The sequence below is a fragment of the Procambarus clarkii genome, chromosome 47 (assembly GCF_040958095.1).
Source record: "Procambarus clarkii isolate CNS0578487 chromosome 47, FALCON_Pclarkii_2.0, whole genome shotgun sequence".
In the NCBI taxonomy this organism is placed as follows: Eukaryota; Metazoa; Arthropoda; class Malacostraca; order Decapoda; family Cambaridae; genus Procambarus; species Procambarus clarkii.
Window position 1 is genome coordinate 17,279,243 of NC_091196.1, and position 22,470 is coordinate 17,301,712.

The window sequence follows — 22,470 nt, forward strand, 5'->3', positions numbered from 1 at the left end:
ATTATCTATCCTCCCATCCCCACATTCCACCCTTCTTCCATCTGCCCCTTGGCCCTCTTCAGTCCCCATCCCCTTCATCCCTCCCACTATCCCCTGCTTCCCTTCTCTTTTTTAACGGGCCTTAATATTCAGTTATAGTAATAACTATAGGCCTAAGTATTCACTTACAAAGGTTTTTGAAGTTTTTACCCTTACCCTGACTGGCTGTCCACTCAGTCGTCAGGCTGAGTGGACAGCGCTTGGGATTCGTAGTCCTAAGGTTCCGGGTTCAATCCCCGGCGGAGGCGGAAACAAATGGGCAGTTTCTTTCACCCCTGATGCCCCTGTTCACCTCGCAGTAAATAGGTACCTGGGAGTTAGACAGCTGCTACGGGCTGCTTCCTGGGGGTGTGTAACAATAAGGAGGCCTGGTCGAGGACCGGGCCGCGGGGACGCTAAGCCCAGAAATCATCTCAAGATAACCTCAAGATATTCCCTTATCTAACATCATTTGTGCAACATATTTTTCTTTTATGCCTCACCCAGATTTAATTTCAAACTAAACACAAACTAAATAAATTATAAATGGGTATGTATAGCTAAGGTACACCCCTAGCTATACTTATTGCTGGGTGAACAGGGGCATTTGGTGATAGTAAATGTTCCCACCAGCCCGGGATCATCACCTTCTCTCATATTTCATGTTCACCAGTGTTTATTTACTTAATAACTACTGGTATAATATCTTGCTATTGCAGGCGATGAGTCACAATAACGTGGCTAAAGTAAGTTGACCAGACCCTCGTCTCTTCACCTTCCAGTGTGTGGTCTGGTCATCTTGCTATTATAAAACAAGAATGTACAAGAATGTAACAACTCTTGTATATATCTCAAAAAAAAAAAAAATTCTAATATCATAAAAGACATATTTACTACAAGTTTCAAGCCGAGAATGAACATATAACTAACACGAAGGACTCCTCCTTGAGTGAGACTCGCCAGCTAAATTGTTTGTTTATAATAAAATCGATCCTCCGTGTTGTGTAGTAGAGAAAAATTGAGTTATATCCAGTTTATGTAAACCTACGAGTGGTTGAGTCCGTTCTTAGTGCGACGGTGTTTACTTACGAAGATTTTCATTCTTAAAAGTCTACCTGAATCCCGACGTAGCCGCTACGAAGGAAGACGGTCCTAAGTACGTGCGTAACTGCTTCGTGAATCTGGTCCCAGGCCTCCAACTTTGAACAGACAGACAGACATTCTCTCTTAAAGTATATATAATAGAATATATGATTATGAGGCGTGTATCTGAGGGGACCATACCAGGTATGTTGTGATGGGGCCATACTGAGTGTGTAGTGAGGGCCACACTATCTAGTATATGACTATAGAGTGTGTCATCAAGGCCATACTGTGTCGTGATGCCGTACTGTGTTGTAAGTGGCCATAATGATGAGTGTGTGTGTGAGTCTATAATGAGGAGTGTACTCACGTAGTTGTACTCACCTAGTTGTGTTTGCGGGGGTTGAGCTCTGGCTCTTTGGTCCCGCCTCTCAACTGTCAATCAACTGGTGTACAGATTCCTGAGCCTACTGGGCTCTATCATATCTACACTTGAAACTGTGTATGGAGTCAGCCTCCACCACATCACTGCCAATGCATTTCATTTGTCAACCACTCTGACACTGAAAAAGTTCTTTCTAATATGTCTGTGGCTCATGTGGGTACTCAGCTTCCGCCTATGTCCCCTTGTTTGTGTTCCACCCGTGCTGAAGAGTTTGTCTTTATCCACTCTGTCAATTCCCCTGAGAATTTTGTAGGTGGTTATCATGTCTCCCCTTACTTATCTGTTTCCAGGGATGTGAGGTTCAGCTCCTTAAGCTTTTTCTCGTAGTTCATTCCTCTCAGTTCCGGGACGAGCCTGGTGGCATACCTCTGAATCTTCTCTAACTTTGTCTTGTGTTTAACTAGGTATGGACTCCAGGCTGGAGCTGCATACTCCAGGATTGGTCTGACATAAGTGGTATACAGGGTTCTGAACGATTCCTTATACAAGTTTCTAAAGACAGTTCTTATGTTGGCCAGTCTAGCATATGCCGCTGATGATATTCTTTTGATGTGGGCCTCTGGGGACAGGTTCGGTGTGATATCAACCCCCAGATCTTTCTCTCTATTTGACTCTTGTGTGTGTATGAGAGGCCATATTGAGGAGTGAGTGTGAGGGAGTGCAATGAGGAGTGAGTGTGAGGGAGTGTAGTGAGGAGTGAGTGTGAGGGAGTGTAGTGAGGAGTGAGGAGTGAGGGCCTCACTAACAAGTGCGGGAGAGCAGCAACACTCACCTCGCCAACAATCTCTCAGGATAACCACATTATAAATTAAAATTTTCCTCAAAATCACCAAAATTTCTAACATGAAGGACTGTGAGCTGAGGTAGACGCCCCAGTCACACGTGCATTACTAACAACTACTAACATTACTACCTAATACTAACTACCGTCAAACCTACCATTAACAACATCTCCCGGACGATGGTGAACACACAACGAAACACTTAAAAGATTTTCTAATTTTTCCTGCACGAGGAAGTGAGGCGGCGGAGTTTTTGTTGACATGTGTGTGTCAGGAGGTGAAGTGCAGGTATATAACCCCGGCCACACCTGCAGTTGTGCTCTCCTCTCCTCCTCCAGGACATTATCTCAGGTGAACATGACACTGTGAGTGAAGCCTTACTCATGATGAGTGAGTGAGGCAGCCTCGGCCCCCGACCACAAGCTCTGGTCGTGAGGCAGCCTCGGCCCCCGACCACAAGCTCTGGTCGTGAGGTAGCCTCGGCCCCCGACCACAAGCTCTGGTCGTGAGGCAGCCTCGGCCCCTGACCACAAGCTCTGGTCGTGAGGTAGCCTCGGCCCCCGACCACAAGCTCTGGTCGTGAGGCAGCCTCGGCCCCCGACCACAAGCTCTGGTCGTGAGGTAGCCTCGGCCCCCGACCACAAGCTCTGGTCGTGAGGCAGCCTCGGCCCCCGACCACAAGCTCTGGTCGTGAGGCAGCCTCGGCCCCCGACCACAAGCTCTGGTCGTGAGGCAGCCTCGGCCCCCGACCACAAGCTCTGGTCGTGAGGCAGCCTCGGCCCCCGACCACAAGCTCTGGTCGTGAGGCAGCCTCGGCCCCCGACCACAAGCTCTGGTCGTGAGGCAGCCTCGGCCCCCGACCATAAGCTCTGGTCGTCTATACGGTGTTGAGCGTCGTCAAGGCGATGTTCCCAACACCGCTGTCTGAGGCTGTGGTGGTGTGGTGGTCAAACAGTTTGGGCACGATTGGGGAGATGCCTCTGCTCCCAGTTCAACACTTCTCGCTGTGTGTTCATGAGTGTTCAGCGGTCTTTACTGTGTGATCATACCTGTTCACCAGTCCTCACTGTGTGTGTTCACATGTATTCAACAATCCTCGCTTTCTGTTCACAAACGTTCAATAGTTTATAATCTGTGACTTTACCGTTCAACACTCTTCACCGTGTCCACAAGTGTTCAACAGTCTGTACTGTGTACCCACGAGTGTTCAACATTCCTCACAATTTTGACTGACGGTTGTTCATAAAGTTAAAGAACGGTGAACATTTCTAATTACATCAATTGCATTAAAAGAGCCAGGGATATACATAGTTGACTGTATTGTACACATACAGACCATGGTGGGGCTGTATTGTACACATACAGACCATGGTGGGGCTGTATTGTACACATACAGACCATGGTGGGACTGTATTGTACACATACAGACCATGGTGGGGCTGTATTGTACATATACAGACCATGGTGGGACTGTATTGTACACATTCAGACCATGGTGGGGCTGTATTGTACACATACAGACCATATTGGGGCTGTATTGTACACATACAGACCATGGTGGGGCTGTATTGTACACATACAGACCATGGTGGGGCTGTATTGTACACATTCAGACCATGGTGTGGCTGTTTTGTACACATACAGACCATGGTGTGGCTGTATTGTACACATACAGACCATGGTGTGGCTGTATTGTACACATACAGACCATGGTGTGGCTGTATTGTACACATACAGACCATGGTGTGGCTGTATTGTACACATACAGACCATGGTGTGGCTGTATTGTACACATACAGACCATGGTGTGGCTGTATTGTACACATACAGACCATGGTGGGGCTGTATTGTACACATTCAGACCATGGTGTGGCTGTATTGTACACATACAGACCATGGTGGGGCTGTATTGTACACATACAGACCCATGGTGGGACTGTATTGTACACATACAGACCATGGTGGGGCTGTATTGTACACATACAGACCATGGTGGGGCTGTATTGTACACATTCAGACCATGGTGGGGCTGTATTGTACATATACAGACCATGGTGGGACTGTATTGTACACATTCAGACCATGGTGGGGCTGTATTGTACACATACAGACCATGGTGGGGCTGTATTGTACACATACAGACCATGGTGGGGCTGTATTGTACACATACAGACCATGGTGGGGCTGTATTGTACACATACAGACCATGGTGGGGCTGTATTGTACACATACAGACCATGGTGGGGCTGTATTGTACACATTCAGACCATGGTGGGGCTGTATTGTACACATACAGACCATGGTGGGGCTGTATTGTACACATACAGACCATGGTGGGGCTGTATTGTACACATTCAGACCATGGTGGGGCTGTATTGTACACATACAGACCATGGTGGGGCTGTATTGTACACATACAGACCATGGTGGGGCTGTATTGTACACACACAGACCCATGGTGGGGCTGTATTGTACACATACAGACCATGGTGGGGCTGTATTGTACACATACAGACCATGGTGGGGCTGTATTGTACACATACAGACCCATGGTGGACTGTATTGTACACATTTAGACCCATGGTGGGCTGTTTAAGTCTTCAGTATTGTCACAAGAATGTCTAAGTAACCTTGCGAGGAAGGACTATAATAAATGTAAGTCTTAATCTCCCTAATTTACCTGAGAGCCAGTAACATTAGTGTCCTCGACGAGGACAGGAAGCCGGCGGGTTGTCGAAAGTCTCCCAGATTTGCTCAGATGATATTCTCGAGCTGGATTTTAGAAGTTAACAGTTTTTTAGCATTTAGGGCTTTGGCGGGTAGGCGGTTCCATAGGGTGGTAACCCAGTGGGTGAAAAGGCATCTCCTTTTCGCTTTAATGTAGATCAATATCCGTGTATTGCATCCGTGTGTGTAACAGCCTCGTATGATGCACACAGTCGCATGTCTTGTGTGACCTTGATATGTACCCCGAGAAGTCAGGTTCATGTAGTGTTAAAGTGTTTAGTTAAAAGTAGTAAGTGTTTACTAGTTAACCACTTGGGCTGGACGGTAGAGCGACTGTCTCGCTTCGTGTAGGTCGGCGTTCAATCCCCGACCGTCCAAGTGGTTGGGCACCATTCCTTCCCCTCCGTCCCATCCCAAATCCTTATCCTGATCCCTTCCAAGTGCTATATAGTCGTAATGGCTTGGTGCTTTCCCCTGATAGTTCAATTCAATACTAGTTTACAGTAAAGTGACCTGCTGTAGTGAGAGGAGTAGTGGTGCTCCCGGTCAGTGAAGGCAGGAGTAGTGGTGCTCCCGGACAGTGAAGGCAGGAGTAGTGGTGCTCCCGGACAGTGAAGGCAGGAGTAGTGGTGCTCCCGGACAGTGAAGGCAGGAGTAGTGGTGCTCCCGGTCAGTGAAGGCAGGAGTAGTGGTGCTCCCGGACAGTGAAGGCAGGAGTAGTGGTGCTCCCGGACAGTGAAGGCAGGAGTAGTGGTGCTCCCGGACAGTGAAGGCAGGAGTAGTGGTGCTCCCGGTCAGTGAAGGCAGGAGTAGTGGTGCTCCCGGACAGTGAAGGCAGGAGTAGTGGTGCTCCCGGTCAGTGAAGGCAGGAGTAGTGGTGCTCCCGGTCAGTGAAGGCAGGAGTAGTGGTGCTCCCGGACAGTGAAGGCAGGAGTAGTGGTGCTCCCGGACAGTGAAGGCAGGAGTAGTGGTGCTCCCGGACAGTGAAGGCAGGAGTAGTGGTACTCCCGGACAGTGAAGGCAGGAGTAGTGGTGCTCCCGGTCAGTGAAGGCAGGAGTAGTGGTGCTCCCGGACAGTGAAGGCAGGAGTAGTTGTACTCCTGTGGGAACCGACCTGTGAGATTTATATTTATTTAATTTATATGAATATATATTTACGTTAATTTATATACTTCGATAGCAATTTGTATAATGATAAGTGGACTGTATTTCTGCAATAATCTCATAATCTCACAAATCGATCCTCTACACATTAGGGGGGGTTTATATAAGTTTAATTTATATATATGCAGCCAATCAAACTACAGAATTAGACTACATACATTGAAAAGGTTCCTTATCTTATAGTACAGCAGGCTTTAGTCCACCAGGTATAACTAGGGTGTAGACACCACATTTTCCCTCTTTGAGGTAGCTTCCATCACCCTGGTAACTGATGCACAAAGCATGCTTCCTCGTCTTGACCTGTCAAAAGGGCGCTAACTATAAAGCCAGAATCCTATATATGACAGGTATATCAGAGAAACACTGTACATGGAACAATGAAGACCTGGGCTAATTACCTTTAGTTTGAGGCTATATCGTGCTCTAACCGGATCACCCTATATAATGACATTAATGGCCATAAATGAAAGATAAACGGGTTTCGGAAAGAACACTTAACTTGAATTTGTTGACAGCGTGTTGAAGATGGTACACCTTTGGTTTCCATAACACTACGTCCAAGTAAAATTAACAGGAGCTGAATTGCTCCCGTGAGCCTCTGGTCTAGTATAAACAATGGCCGCTCCCTCCCTCACCACTGACGCCTGGCTTACATTGTCCAGATGACAGAAAGTGATAGAAGGGTCACATTTACTCTACTTTAATATTGATAATTAAGTTAATTTATATGAGATGTTTTTATGATGGTAAAGTCCAAAGACTAATGTATTTAAGAATAATTCCCACCAGAATAGCTGGTGAATTTATAATAGTATGTGGTGATGATATCCCGTTTTCTATAGACGGTAATTCCACTACAAGTTACGTTTTCTATGGGTTAACTTGTTTATACAATACAGCTATTATCTGTCTGTATGATATTAAATGGTGTCGGATTTTCCGACAACTCCCGGTCAGTGAAGGCAGGAGTAGTTGTGCTCCCGGTCAGTGAAGGCAGTAGTGCTGCTCCCGGACAGTGAAGGCAGGAGTAGTGGTGCTCCCGGTCAGTGAAGGCAGGAGTAGTTGTGCTCCCGGTCAGTGAAGGCAGGAGTAGTGCTGCTCCTGGACAGTGAAGGCAGGAGTAGTGGTGCTCCCGGTCAGTGAAGGCAGGAGTAGTGGTGCTCCCGGTCAGTGAAGGCGGGAGTAGTGGTGCTCCCGGTCAGTGAAGGCAGGAGTAGTGGTACTCCCGGACAGTGAAGGCGCTATTTACCATAATTGTCTAATGTTTCATTTTGATTTATTTTGACTACAGGATGAAGTGGCTGGCTCAAGGCGTGTTCCTCACCATCCTGTGCTTGGCACACGGTAAGTCCGTCCCTGAGTCCCAGAGTCCCAGCATCCTCCGAGTACTTAAGTCCTGAGTCCCTGAGTCCCGGCGTCTGAGAGTGCCAGAGTGCCAGAGTCCCAGCATCCCCCGAATACTTAAGTCCTGAGTCCCGGCGTCCGAGAGTCTGAAAGTGCCAGAGTGCCAGAGTGAAAGAGTGCCAGAGTGCCAGCGTCTCCTACAATGGCCCCATTACTAAAGCTCTCCTTTGTGCTGGTGCTGAGCAGCAAGCCTAGCCACAAGGCCAGATTCACGAAGCAGTTACGCAAGTACTTACGAACGTGTACATCTTTCCTCAGTCTTTGACGGCTTTGGTTACATTTATTAAACAGTTTACAAGCATGAAAACTGGCCAATCAACTGTTGTTATTGTTATAAACAGCCTCCTGGTGCTTCGGAGTTCATTAACTGTTTAATAATTGTAAACAAAGCCGTCAAAGACTGAGGAAAGATGTACAGGTTCGTAAGTGCTTGCGCAACTGCTTCGTGAATAAGGCACTCAGTCGGCAGCGTCGGTGCCATCCTCTCTAACAAGACTTTAGTAGTAAAGTAAAGACCAGTATAACCTTGCTCGCTGCTGGGCTGCTTGTGGTGCGTCAAGACTGGAGGTAAACACCGAGGTCTTGCTGGTGTGTGCTGGGAGACACAGACACCCTGGCCGGGGTCCGCCCTCTGTGAGCTACAGACTGCCTCCTCTCAGCCGTGGCTCAGGCTCTATGCCCATGACGTCAGAGGCCTAGGTGCGCTAGGATTACTGGGTTTCTCACCGGTATGGACTTAACAGACAGACACATGTTCTAACTCTAATCCTCTGGAAGATCTTTATTTAATATTGGTCAATATTGAGCTAGGCAATACTAATTAAGGATTAATCGACTTATTAAATATAAATCAGTTTTGGTTCAAAATATACAATATAATTATCCTATGTTTCCAGTTCAATATTTTTTGCAAATTAATACACTTAAAACTTATTTAAAAAGAGTCAATATTTAGAAAATTGGGTTTATTCGGCCACGGCGTAATTGTAACATTTCCTAATAACAATTTTGTGTACAGAGAGAAATCACATTATCGTAATTTATCAATGATCAAATCCACCGGAGCCGTGACGGTGGATCGAACCTATGTGTTGGGTGTTCCCAGATGCCCGCTGTAGCCTACTACGCCACGACACGGTCAAAATAATTGCAACCTGGAGTACTACATGTTCATTTCCACTATGTCGTGGTGTAGTGGACTAGAGCGTGCATCAGGGAACACCCAGCGCATAAGTTCGATCCCCCATCACGGCTCCTGTGGATCTGATCATTGATAAATTAGGATAATGTGATTTCTCTGTGTAATGAAAGAGGAGCGTCGGAGGTGGAGCTACAGGACGCCAGAGTCAGAGTACATGGGGAGGGAGGGAGGGGGTGCAACCATGGTTCGACTTCGTTTCATTTATTTATATACAAGAAGGTACATTGGGTTTATTAGAGTACAGAGACTTGAAGTATTACATTCTTGTAGAGCCACTAGCGTCAGCTTTAATGTGTGTTGTCAGGACGTGAGTCGTCGGACGCCAAGCTGCTGGTGGCGGCGTACTCGACCAAGACGGCGTACTTCCTGACCACCTCCACCACCACCACCCCCTACACCTGCGCCTTCAAGGTCCAGACCCAAGTGTGCCAGCGACGCCGCTTCAAGCGCTACTCCTCCGTCGATGATGTCGTCGTCAGAGACTTGTGAGTGGGGGCTGTCCCTTGTGGGGTGTGGGGAGGGGTGTGGGGTGTGGGGAGTGGGGAGGGGGTGTGGGGAGGGGGTGTGGGGTGTGGGGAGTGGGGAGGGGGTGTGGGGTATGGGGAGTGGGGAGGGGGTGTGGGGTATGGGGAGTGGGGAGGGGGTGTGGGGTGTGGGGAGTGGGGAGGGGGTGTGGGGTATGGGGAGTGGGGAGGGGGTGTGGGGTGTGGGGAGTGGGGAGGGGGTGTGGGGTATGGGGAGTGGGGAGGGGGTGTGGGGTGTGGGGAGTGGGGAGGGGGTGTGGGGTTGGGGGGTGTGGGGTGTGGGGAGACGTGTGGGAAGAGTTGGAGTGATTGTGGAGGGAATAAGTGTCCTTGTCCTTGTCAGAAGTGTCCTTGTTTAGCAACAAGACAGCAGCGTGTGGCTCCAACACGGCCTTATGTCGTAGCGTCGCCCTACTGACAGTGCCCAAACGTTTGGCTGCGTCCCCCAAGGGGGGGGGGTCATGAAATGTTTCTGGGAGGGAGGGGGGGGGGTCGCAGAGCCTAAGTTGAGAGTATGACTGAATAATCAGAAATTAGGAAATAGTGATCCTTATTAGACATTCTTTCAAAATGTTCTCACCTGCAGAATTTTTTTTTTTTACTGATATGACTAGATTTCTAATATAATTTTTGACTACCAATGTCTAAAGATTAAAAAATTTGGTCCAGGAAAGTAAATTTCTACTGGTTCCTATAGAAGATTTGAACCTAAGTCTATATCAATTTATATACAATTCTTTAAATTAATATCAAGCTGTATGCTGGTTGTCAAAGGAAATGTCATTGGTATCTTTGAGTTGAAAGATGAAATCAAGTTGTTTGTAAAAGTGCAGACACGACCTCCCGGCGCACTTTGATGCTGAAACTTAGCAGAAACACGACCTTCCGGGGCACTTTGATGCTGAAACTTAGCAGAAACACGACCTTCCGGGGCACTTTGATGCTGAAACTTAGCAGAAACAAGTTGTCTACTTACCAGACATTTTTGACCCGGATGAACAAGCTGAATCTGAAAGTTTAGGGAAACGAAAGGCAGATTCTCCAATGTGAAGACAATGTTCGAGGCACTTGCATACAAACTGTAAATCAGGCGTCAGAATGTCACCCTTGGAAACATTGTCATGAAAAATTATGTAATGTGGTAAGAGAATCTGACCTTGATGAGATCCTGAAGTAAGAGATTGATGGGCACCATGAATCCCTTGACAAGTCACTTGAGTGGTAGTTCCCCGAGTACTCAGGTGAAGAGGCTCTTACACAAGCACTCTGCCTCCACCAGTTTATCCAACATCCCCGTGAAGTCCAGAAGGATTTTTTGGATTTACTGAACATTCCTCAGCACGTGATTTCTTTTATGAAAAATCGCTGAATGAATCTTAGTTGCTTCAGCGATTTTGGTCATATGACATCAGTCATAGACGGGATTTTCAACCCTTTTACACATTAATACTAAGGCAAGAAATAGATTAAAATACTGTGCAAGCAAGAGGTTGACTTTGGCAAATACACAGCCACGAATCTATGTTGACGGTACACTAAAATTTTGATAAAAATATGTGATGAAGGATAAGTTTAAAAACATTTTCATTATGAATTTCTCCCAAAATTGTAAATTTTCATTGCTCAAAGAATATTCAAATACTTAATGATGTTTTCAATTATGAAAATGTGTCGGGAGGTCGCAGGCACTTTGAGTGTTAGGACACAGGGCCGGCAGCCCCAACAAGGGTTAGTGAGCACCGCGGGCAGCACAGAGTCCTCTTGCACTCTATAGTGACACTACACCAGGGCTCCTGGTGTAGTGTACGGTCCGGCACCCATCCACTTGGACTGATCGGTAGAGTGGCGGCCTTCCTTCTTGCAGGTGGGTGTTCGAGCCTCTGTGGTTCAAGTGGTTGGGCACCATTCATCCACCTCCCAAGCCCTGTGTAGTCATACAGGCTTGGTGCTCTAAGAGCAACCCGGCCTCTTAATAGCACGTCGCATTTTGACGTTTAGTCTACCCTAAGGCTAAAAATCGTCGTACTAGAAAATGGTAGCGGCTCGCGAAGTTGACATTCCGTCCTGTTTTCTGTTTTGGGTCCTCTGGTAGGTCAGGATATGGGCACTTTAGTACGACAGTTTCTTGACGTTGGGGCACCTTAGGAGGACGGGCAGCTCTCCTCCTATATGCCTTGTAAGGTCCAACCAGATAAAATAATTGTCTTGTGATTTCACAGGTCGCCCCTGGAAGGAACACTGGAAGATGCCATAGAAGGTGATGCGAAGAACAAGAGGAACCCAAGGATCGCCCTCACCATCTGGAGCACCACCACCTCCACCTACACCGTCACCTCCACCTCCATCAACTCCGCCACCACCTTCTCCCTCTCCTTCTACTGCACCGTCAGCGGCGCCTCTGCTCTACCAGTCTGTGGGTAATGTCTCATACACACGCCAGGGGTCCCTCACGCTCTTCATAACACCTGTCCATATCGCCATGAACAGCGTGGTGAACATCGGTGAACAGGGGCAGCGCCTGGCGTGACCGGACACCGCGCGTCGCTGGCTTCACTCTTCCTTCTGCACCTCGTGTTCCGTCTTGTTTGTTTACGTTTAAGGGGTCAGTTATGTAAATACTTCTCTCAATAAAGCTGTTTTCTCACTGTGTTGTTGCCTCCACAACCACCATTGTTCTTCCTAGTGTCTGTATGGTGACATTACCCGTTCTCCTTTGTATGGTGAGGCTGTCCATGCTAGCTTGTATGGTGAGGCTGCTCTTGCTGGCTTGTATGGTGAGGCTGCTCTCGCCTGCTTGTATGGTGAGGCTGCTCTTGCTTGCTTGTATGGTGAGGCTGCTCTCGCCTGCTTGTATGGTGAGGCTGCTCTCGCCTGCTTGTATGGTGAGGTTACTCTCGCCTGCTTGTATGGTGAGGCTACTCTTGCCTGCTTGTATGGTGAGGCTACTCTTGCCTGCTTGTATGGTGAGGCTACTCTCGCCTGCTTGTATGGTGAGGCTGCCAATTTATGCTTGTTTGACTGTTACCGCCAGTGAATACTAGTTTTTTTTTCTACCACAGACGTGGCCACACATATACAATGCAAACCAGCATATATACATTTTCTTCTGTCCTCCATGGACAGAGTGAGAGATCTGTTAAACATATAGTTCAGTGTTTTATATATCACTCAACCTCAGAAGGTGATTGTAGTGCTTATATAATGCTAATCTAATCTACATATAATGATTACATAAATATACTCACCTAAGCTTAGCTTCCATAAGGGAGCTAAATCTCACGTCCCTTGAAAACAGAAGAGTAAGGGGAGACATGCTAACCACCTACAAAATTCTCAGGGGTATTGACATTAACAAAGACAAACTATTTAGTACGGGTGGAACACGAACAAGGAAATACAGGTGGAAACTGAGTACCCAAATGAGCCACAGAGACGTTAGAAAGAACTTTTTCAGTGTCAGAGTGGTTAACGGATGGAATGTATTAGGCAGTGATGTGGTGGAAGCTGACTCCATACACAGTTTCAAGTGTAGATATGATAGAGCCCAATAGGCTCAGGAACCTGTACACCTGTTGATTGACAGTTGAGAGGCGGGACCAAAGAGCCAGAGCTCAACCCCCGCAAGCACAACTAGGCGAGTACACAGATTTATGTCTATCCTACATAAACAGTATTCGATGTGAATTTTTACATAATATCATTAATGGTGAAATGCAATTTTGACCAGCTTTCACATATCCTGTATACACATACATACATACATAAATACATGCATACATACATGCATAAGGTAGTATTCAGGAACGAGGCCACCAAAGAGGACATACTAGTAAAGAAGAGCGCTGAAAAAATGCAAGGAATTACAGAGAGGTATACCTTCAGAGGGACATGACCAGGGACGAGATAATAAGGGCAGCAGATGCAAGGAAAAGGCACAGGGAGAGGAAAGGGAACCAGGGATCAGCCTCCATCCCAGCAGTCCCAGAGGGAAGTGGGGAACCCCAACCCAGCAATTCAGGAACCCCAGAAGGGAATGCAACACTCCAGCCCAACACCCCATAAGGCCCCCTTCCACCCCCCATCTCAAATCCCTCCTTACCCCTACAATGCCCACCATATCACCAAAATCCTCCCTCTTCTTTTAGCCTGAGTATCTCCTGCCTTCCAATCCCCTGGTCTTCTTCCTGCCCGAAGCAGGCCCAGGCAAGACCTAAGCCCTCTATCCCCCACTTCACCTCCCCCCAAACTCCTGTTAACTACACCACAGGAGGGCGAGCCCTCCCTGCCCCCCCCCCCCCCCAACCCTAAACACTCTTTTCCTCCCCCCCCCCCCCCCACCCTCAGGACTTCTTCCTGTCCAAGCATGCCTGGGCAAGACTTAAGCCCTTTATTCTCCACCCCCACCTCCCCCCGAACCCCTGACAACTTTCCTACAGGAGGAGGAGCCTACCCAAGTAGACATGACCATGGAACAACTTCCTACACTTGTGGGGAGGGAGGGAGGGTGAAAATAGATATTGGAAAATGAGCTTCAAGGTAATGTACTCAAACATCGATGGAATTTACCAATAAAACAAGTGAACTGGCGGAAAGGGTTAGCAGGAACTATGACAATGGGTGGACCTAAAATAATAGTGACAGTCATTCACAACCCTTCACTAAACGACAGAAGACTCAGACAGGAGTTGATAGGAACAACATGGCAACCAATAATATAATAGAGAGAGCAGCTTCAGCTGCCTGCAGGAATGGCTCCAGATTCTTCATCACGGGCGATTTCAACCATGGAAAGATAGACTGGAAGAATGGGGACCCACATGGTGGTGCAGATACGTGGAGAGCTAAACTCTTGGAAGTGGCAACAAGGAACTTTCTGAGCCAACATGTCAGGAAACTCACAAGAATGAGAGGCAATAACGAACCAACTAGACTCGACCTGATATTCACCTTGAATGAGTCGGAAATATGAGAAGTCAAATTTGAAGCCCCCATAGGAATGAGTGACCACAGTGTATTGACATTTAAGTATCTGGTGGAGGTAGGGATAATCTATCCAAGAATGGGACCGGAAAGGAAAAAACTGAATTACCGAAGAGGAAAATATGATGAGATGAGGAATCAGACTTCCTAAGGGGAATACTATGCGAAACAGAGCTCAGAGAGAAGAATGTACAGGATATGATGGACTATGTCACCCAGAAATGCCAGGAAGCTGCAGATAGATTTATCACAGTCCAAAAGGAGAAAAGCGAAAAGCAACAGAAGAATCCATGGTTCAACCAGGAATGTAAGGTAGCGAAGCAATTTTTTTTTTTATTATTACTATTATTTTCTACCACAGACGTGGCCACACATTTACAATGCTAACCAGCATATATACATTTGCTTCTGTCCTCCATGGACAGGGTTAGAGATGTGTTAAACATATAGTTCAAGGGTTTATTGAACACTCAACCACAGAAGGTGATTCGGTGTTTTAAAAATGCTAAGCTAACCTACATACGTAAATACATAGATACACAGATTTGCGTATGCCCTACATAAAGTGTTTGATGTGTCTTTTACATAGTGTCATTAATGTGCATTTACAAAGGTGAAATGTAATTCTGATCAGCTTCCATATATACTTTATACACATACATATACATACACACACACACACACACATATACGTACACATACATACATGTATACATACATATATACACACACATGCATTCACATACATTTGTCTCTTTTACTTTGACAGGGCGAGATAGCTGATGGAGAAACTAGTGTGAAATTAAGCACTTAATCACTGAAGGTGATGAAGGTGCTTTTACAAGGTCAGGTTATATAGTTACACCACATACATACATTGTATAATTGATACATTACATGGTCAATCTTGGGTACAAGTCCAATATATCATCAAGTGTTCCAGTACTCATATAGTAACTACAGAGTTCAGCATACCTTAGCCCAGGAGGGCGAAAGTCAGTCAGTATGGGACATTCTACAATATAATGTTCAAGAGAGTGCATGTTTTTTCTTTCACAAAGTTGACACATTGTGTACTCGACATTTGGGTTTTGAGAAAGCTGCTAGATACGTCTATATCCCAGGCGTATTCTGGCCACTATAACATCACATTGGCGGGTTCTTGTTCTATTAGTCCCATATGTGAATGTCTCCTCACGATATCTATCATAATATTTAATGCTACAACTTTCAGGTCTTTGTGAATATGTTAGGTCTGTGAGATCTTCATTAGATATTTGCTTAAGTATTCTCTTTGTCACTGCTAATGAAACACCCATATCAATTTCTACCACTGGTTTTCTGCAGGCTGACTTAGCAAGCATATCAACAGTGTCATGCCTTGAGATGCCAACATGTGATGGTATCCATAGGAATTTAATTTCAAATCTGTTTTCTTTAGCAGCTAAAACATTCATTCGAATATCACTGACTATTTTCTGGGTGTCACTACTATGTGCGTTCAATGCCAGGAGTGCACTCTGCGAGTCACAGTATATAAGTCCACTGCCTTTGTCTTTTAAAAATTCAGTGGTAAGGTATATGCCTGCAAGTTCGGTTTGAGTTGTACTTGCCCAGTCATTGACGCGCTTCATTGCTGTATGTACGAGAGAAGATTGTTCAAATATATTGCATGCACATCCGGTACATCGTCCACCTTCTACAGAGCCGTCAGTATAGCACTGATACACATCGTTACCCATACTCTGAGTACTTTCAGTGATGCTTTTCGGTGTTAAGTGTTTTAATAATGTAGAGTGCACACTATCTTTATTGGGCGCATTTACAAAATCAACTGATAGATCCCAGTTATCCCATGGAGTAATTGGTTGATTAATCATTAATTGAGTTGGGTACATATTTAATATTTTGATGGAGTTGGCTACCTTGTAGAACCAATATACATAATCAGATTTCGTTCTTCTTCTATAGACCTCAGGTGAGTGCAGCATATTAGAAAGTTTAGCTTGAAACTTCATGTACTGTCTAGATCTACTCAATGCCTTCATGCCTAAAACTGTGCTAATAGACAAAATTCTCTCACTTATGGTAGGTAATTTTAACTCTGCTCTCATATTAACTATTCTCGTGGACTTTGGAGCCCCAAGGATGAGAGGCATAGATTTATTTTGCAAGGTTTCAAGAGATTTCAGCTCTTTGTCAGTATACAGTGTGAGATGTAGAGCATTGTAGTCAATCACAGAGCGTATAAATGATACATAAAACATTTTAGCAAGTCTCACGTTTAGTCCATGATTGACACCAACAAGGACCCGCAAGGGCTTTAATCTCTCCCAAAGTCTCCTCTTGAGAGAAGAAAGGTACCCAGGGTCGTTAATGGGGACACCAAGGTATCTGTAAGACTCGCAGTTCTCAAGTGCTCGCCCATCTATATGATAATTGGCTGGTGGAATACCACATGGAATGAGGGCACGAGTTTTCTGTACAGAGATAAGGAGGCCACATTCCTCAGCTCTAGTAGCAAAAGCGTCGAGCAGAACTTGCATTCTAGGCTCGGAGGCAGCCTGTAAACATATATCATCAGCATAACAAATGACAGTGTCTTCAGTATTAGTTGGAAGATCTTTAATAAGTTTATGCATCAGAACGTTGAACAACAAGGGACTGAGGACCCCTCCTTGTGGAGTTCCCAGTTCAAAGTGTTTGCTCTCTGTGCTTTTAACACCATTAAACAAAACATATGCTGTTCGATTAAACAAATAGCACTTTATCCATTTCAGTAATTTTCCTTGTATTCCCAGCTCGGCAAGCTGTTCCAGTATGATTTCTCTGTTTGCTGTATCAAAAGCTGCTGCTAGGTCGATGAAGACTGTTTGAGGGGAAGCTTCAATATGTGCGAAGTACTCAGCAAAACAGTGTTGTGTACTGAGCCCAGGCATAAATCCAAACAGTTGAGGTGACAGATGCCCCTGTATACGATACATGAGTCGGTTAAGAACAATACGTTCAAGCATTTTACAAACACACGATGTTAGAGATATGGGTCTATAGTTATCTGAGTGTGGTTTGGGGATGGGAACAATGACACTCTTTGTCCAAGCATCAGGTAATTCTAAGGAAACCTTATATTCTTAGATAGCCCAACATTCTAAGGAAACTACTCCAAGCTTGTACTAAAGAGGCACCCTTCTTGAGCCCGGATGGGCACATGTATAAGCAATAGATAGGGGTCGCCATGGGTTCTCCCCTAGGTGTCCTGTTTGCGAACTTCTACACGGGTACCTCGAACAAAAGGTCTTAGTTGACATGAACTTGAAACCTGCCATATACTGCAGGTATGTTGACGACATTTTTATGCAGGTACCTGATGTCAGACGTCTGCAGGAGCTGAAGGAGGCATTCAAGCGGAATTCTGTGTTGCGTTTCACTTACGAGATGGAGAAGGATGGGAAGCTGCCCTTTCTAGATGTCACAGTCATGGAAAGGAGCGGGGGTTTCCACACTGCAGTCTACACTAAGGAAACAAACATAGGAATGTGGCTCAAATGCCAATAGTGACTGCCCAGACAGGTACAAGAGGAGTGTTGTTAACGCTTATGTCGACCGTGCTCTCAGCCACAGCTCAGGATGGAAGCAAGTCGATGAAGAACTCTGTAGGGTAAGGCAGGTCCTAGTCAACAACGGCTTCTCCAATGGTTTCGTTGAAGACATCAAAAGAAGGAAGGTGAAACGCCGTGCAACCTCTGAAGAGACAACTAACACAACACCTGTACCCCCTATTAGACTATTTTACAGGAACTTCTTTTCCACAGCTCATAAAACAGAGGAAAGGGTCCTGAAAGATATTGTTAATAGGAACGTTATCCCTACAGACAAAAATCAGAAGATACAATTAACGATTTACTATAAAACCAAAAAAACGGCCAACCTACTCATGAGAAACTCTCCAGACACAAAGCAGAACGCTTTAAAAGAGACCAACGTCGTCTATGCCTTCAAATGCCCACTTGGGAACTGTAAGCCCCAAAGAACTCAGTATATAGGCAAGACAACAACATCTCTTTCCAGGCGATTAACAATGCATAAGCAACAGGGCTCCATTAAGGAACATATAATCTCTTACCAGAACCAAACCATCACCAGAGAAATCTTAACAAACAACACAGAAAAAAACACAGAAGGTTATAGTGACATCACAAACATTGAATAGCAAATGTATTACATAGTCAATCTTGGGTACAAATCCAATATATCATCAAGTGTTCCAGTATTCATATAGTAATTACACAGTTCAGCATACCTTAGCCCAGGAGGGCGAAAGTCAGTCAATATGGGACATTCTACAATATAATGTTCAAGGGAGTGCATGTTTTCTCTTTCACAAAGTTGACACATTGTGTACTCGACATTTGGGTTTTGAGAAAGCTGCCAGATACGTCTATATCCCAGGCGTATTCTGGCCACTATAACATCATATTGCCGGGTTCTTGTTCTATTAGTCCCATATGTGAATGTCTCCTCACGATATCTATCATAATATTTAATGCTACAACTTTCAGGTCTTTGTGAATTTGTTAGGTCGGTGAGATTTTCATTAGATATTTGTTTAAGTATTCTCTTTGTCACTGCTATTGAAACACTCATATCAATTTCTACCACTGGTTTTCTACAGGCTGACTTAGCAAGCATATCAACAGTGTCATGCCTTGAGATGCCAACATGTGATGGTATCCACAGGAATTTAATTTCAAACCTGTTTTCTTTAGCAGCTAAAATATTCATTTATTGGGAGTTTATTGTGCACCCCCATACTCATCCTGTGAGTAGCAGTTTATAGTGCAACCAGTACTCACCTGTGGAAAAATAAGTCACTTCTAAATGAGTCACTCTTTACACAGAGGGAAATGTAATGTTGCACAGTGTGGGTCTTAGTTCGCGCTCTGTACACTTCAGTTGACCCAGAGCCGTGTACAAGGTGACCTGATGTACACTTATACAAGCGTACACCAGGTCGTACACCAGCTCCACCTCGCCAAGTCGTGGTGGAGCTGCGGCAACACCCGTTGGCCCACTGACTCTTGTTTGACTCATGTTCATGTTTCCTTGAACACATTTAATTTTGGTAATGGATATGCGAGTTGCTGTGTGTCGTCCTCCGCTTTTGTTTCACGTTCATAGTCAACTAGTCAACTTGCAAGTTGGTGGTTCAGTTGCTGACTCTCACAATCTGTTCAGTTGTGGTGGCAGCACTTGCCGTAGCTGAACTGAGAGATCCTTCTGTGTTTATGGTCGGTGTGATGGTGAGACTATATGGTGGACTCAAGGTAAGGGGAGATTATTTCCCTCTTCCCTCTATAGTGACACTACAGTCTTTTGACTGGTGAAGACTATTCCCCTCTGTGTATAGTGACACTATCCTTGATTTAATTTTAGGAAGATTCATTCCTCACGCGGGCATAGTGACGTGATTACTTCTGGTCTGTATGGTGACACTATCACCTTACAGGTGTGAGGAGGAGAGCACTCTAAGCTATTGTGGTGGCTTTAATAACTCTCCAGTTGATAGGCGTTAGGCCCAACACCAAAGCAAGAAGTGGTAGTTGTAGAAGTAGTAGTGGTAGATGTAGAGGTAGTAGTGGTAGATGTAGAGTAGTGGTAGCTGGTGTGGACGCAGCAGCAGGAGCAGCGGTGAGGGTGAGGCTGGTGTGTGGCGGCAGGATTAAGGGGCCACCACGGCCAGGAAGGAGGACGCTGTACCCAGGGCAGGATTAAGGGGCCACCACGGCCAGGAAGGAGGACGCTGTATCCAGGGCAGGATTAAGGGGCCACCACGGCCAGGAAGGAGGACGCTGTACCCGGGGCAGGATTAAGGAGCCACCACGGCCAGGAGGGGGACGCTGTACCCAGGGCAGAATTAAGGGGCCACCACGGCCAGGAAGGAGGACGCTGTACCCGGGGCAGGAAAACTGGAGGTTTATCACAAGGGGGGCGGCCGTGTTATTAAGGTTGGTGGCCGCCAGGGGAGAGGACGCCGCTATATAAGGTGGGGGCAGGTGTGTGGTGGCAGCTTGTGGTGTCACGGTGTTGTCAGGTGTGTGTGTACTCTCCTGTCTCTGTGCCGGGTGAGCGTCAGCTCCTGGGCCCGCCTCTAATAACTGTCATTTAACTCTGTAGTTGAACTTCTTTCTAGTCCGTTTATAGTCAGCCTCGACGACCACCTCATTACTAAGGTCGTCTCTCCACTACTCTTATCCGAGTGACAGATTGATGAAGATTATGCCACCCAAAAGGTGGTGACACGGGATGAATAGGTGGTAGATTAGTTTTTGTTTGGGAGGGTGGATGACTACAGTGTGCTGAGGTCGCATTTACTCGTGAGGCGACTATCGCGGGGAAGGATACTGCTTGACAGTGTTTATGAGGGTCTCCCGCTGCTGGACACCTTTTTTGACCAGAAGCGTGGCAGTGTTGATGGCTTCAGGGTGGTTACTGCAAGAGTCAGGGACTCTTAAAGCTCTTCTAAGGTCGTTGGTTGCTTCACATTCCAGGACATAGTGAAGTAATGGCTTTTCTGTGACAGTTTGATAGAAGATGCATTCTCTCTGTCGGTGTTCACCAATCTCCCAGTTGCATCTTTAACCTAGACGTAGTCTATATAACCTAACTGCTATTTCCCTGTAGACTCCTTTAGGGATATTTAACCTGTCTAACTTGGTGGCCTGAAGATACCATATTGTAGAGGACGAACCTTCTGCTGCTCTCTGGTGTAGATTGTTAAAGTGTAAGAGTTTGTTGATACTGTTTAGTGTACTCTTGGCTGGTTGGATGGTTTTGTGGATCACTGGATGGCTGTGGTGTGCCAATTTAACAGTTTCATCAGCTTTCTCATTTAATGTGATTCCAATATGGGATGGGATCCAGTTTAAAGTTATGTTGAGTCCTTTGCCTTTAGCGACTGCTCCAAGATACAAAATGGTGGTAATTATTTCCACGTTATCTTTCCACTGTTTTTGTCCTAGTATTTGAAGTGCAGCTTTTGAGTCTGTGTGTATGATTGCATTTTGAGTGTTTTGTGCAATCACATATGCGAATGCCTGTTGTATGGCAAACAGCTCAGTTTGGGTTGATGATACTAGTCCTCCCAGTCTCCAATATGCCTGTATGCTGGCCGTGCAAAGAGCAGCGCCAGCACTCTCATATTCTGTGTCCACCGATCCGTCTGTGAAGATGTGGGCGGCTCCTGCTGCTGCAATAATGCTCATTTGCTTTCCTGTGATGCGCCTTAGGATTGTCGGATCATAGGCAGCCTTTTTCATGGGGAGACTTTCTGTTACTAGAAGGTCGGCTCCTCCCACGGTGGAGAACAAGTGTAGATTGGTTGATCACCTCTATCAAGGATCATTCTTTTTAATTGTAGACTGTTTAGGAATTTTCCCGCTCTGGCTGGCCCTTCGAAACTTTGACGTCGTGATCATATCTCCTCTAACCCATCTGTCCTAAGAACGTAAGATTATTTAAAACTATAAACGGTCTGTTGGTCCACGTGTAGCAGGTCTTATTCACATGCCTCGTACTGTCCATTACAGGCCCCTTGTTAGGCCTAGCGAGGCCCCTCTAGGCCTACTATCATTGATGTTCCATAGGATGCATCCCACAATAGTTGCTGAATTCCCAGGCATATATTTACTGCTGGGTGAACAGAGGCATCAGATGGAAGTGTTGAGCGGGAGTCGCAATATATTCTCAATATTCTCTTCACAAGTAATGCAGCGCCTGTGATGACCCTTGTCACCCCTGTGATAACCCTTGTCACCCCTGTGAGCGGGTGTTCCAGGCCCTGTACTCACCTAGTTGTACTTGCGGGGGTTGAGCTCTGGCTCTTTGGTCCCGCCTCTCAACCGTCAATCAACAGGTGTACAGGTTCCTGAGCCTATTGGGCTCTATCATATCTACACTTGAAATTGTGTATGGAGACAGCCTCCACCACATTACTGCCTAATGCATTCCAATTGTCAACCACTCTGACACTAAAAAAAGTTCTTTCTAATATCTCTGTGGCTCATTTGGGCACTCAGTTTCCACCTGTGTTCCATAGTGCGTGTGCCCCTTGTGTTAAATAGCCTGTCTTTATCTACCCTATCA

General features: G+C 46.0%; 2 protein-coding genes across 2 annotated transcripts in view; one reads left to right on the plus strand and one right to left on the minus strand.

The window, feature by feature from the left end:
• Window positions 1-22,470, minus strand: part of LOC123762891 (uncharacterized) — a 51,663-nt gene that overhangs the window by 22,629 nt on the left and 6,564 nt on the right. The window lies entirely within an intron of this gene.
• LOC123762892 (uncharacterized) lies at window positions 2,637-11,993 on the plus strand. The gene is made up of 4 exons (XM_045749633.2): window positions 2,637-2,693; window positions 7,511-7,563; window positions 9,129-9,309; window positions 11,568-11,993. Exons 1-4 carry the CDS (start codon window positions 2,686-2,688, stop codon window positions 11,767-11,769), a joined length of 444 nt encoding a protein of 147 aa, XP_045605589.2. The 5' UTR covers window positions 2,637-2,685; the 3' UTR covers window positions 11,770-11,993.

Bases quoted from the DNA above. Each gene is read 5' to 3' on its own strand.
- LOC123762892 (XM_045749633.2), top strand. The intron at 7,564-9,128 runs GTAAGTCCGTCC...GTGTGTTGTCAG, and splicing joins CATCCTGTGCTTGGCACACG to GACGTGAGTCGTCGGACGCC. The intron at 9,310-11,567 runs GTGAGTGGGGGC...GTGATTTCACAG, and splicing joins GATGTCGTCGTCAGAGACTT to GTCGCCCCTGGAAGGAACAC.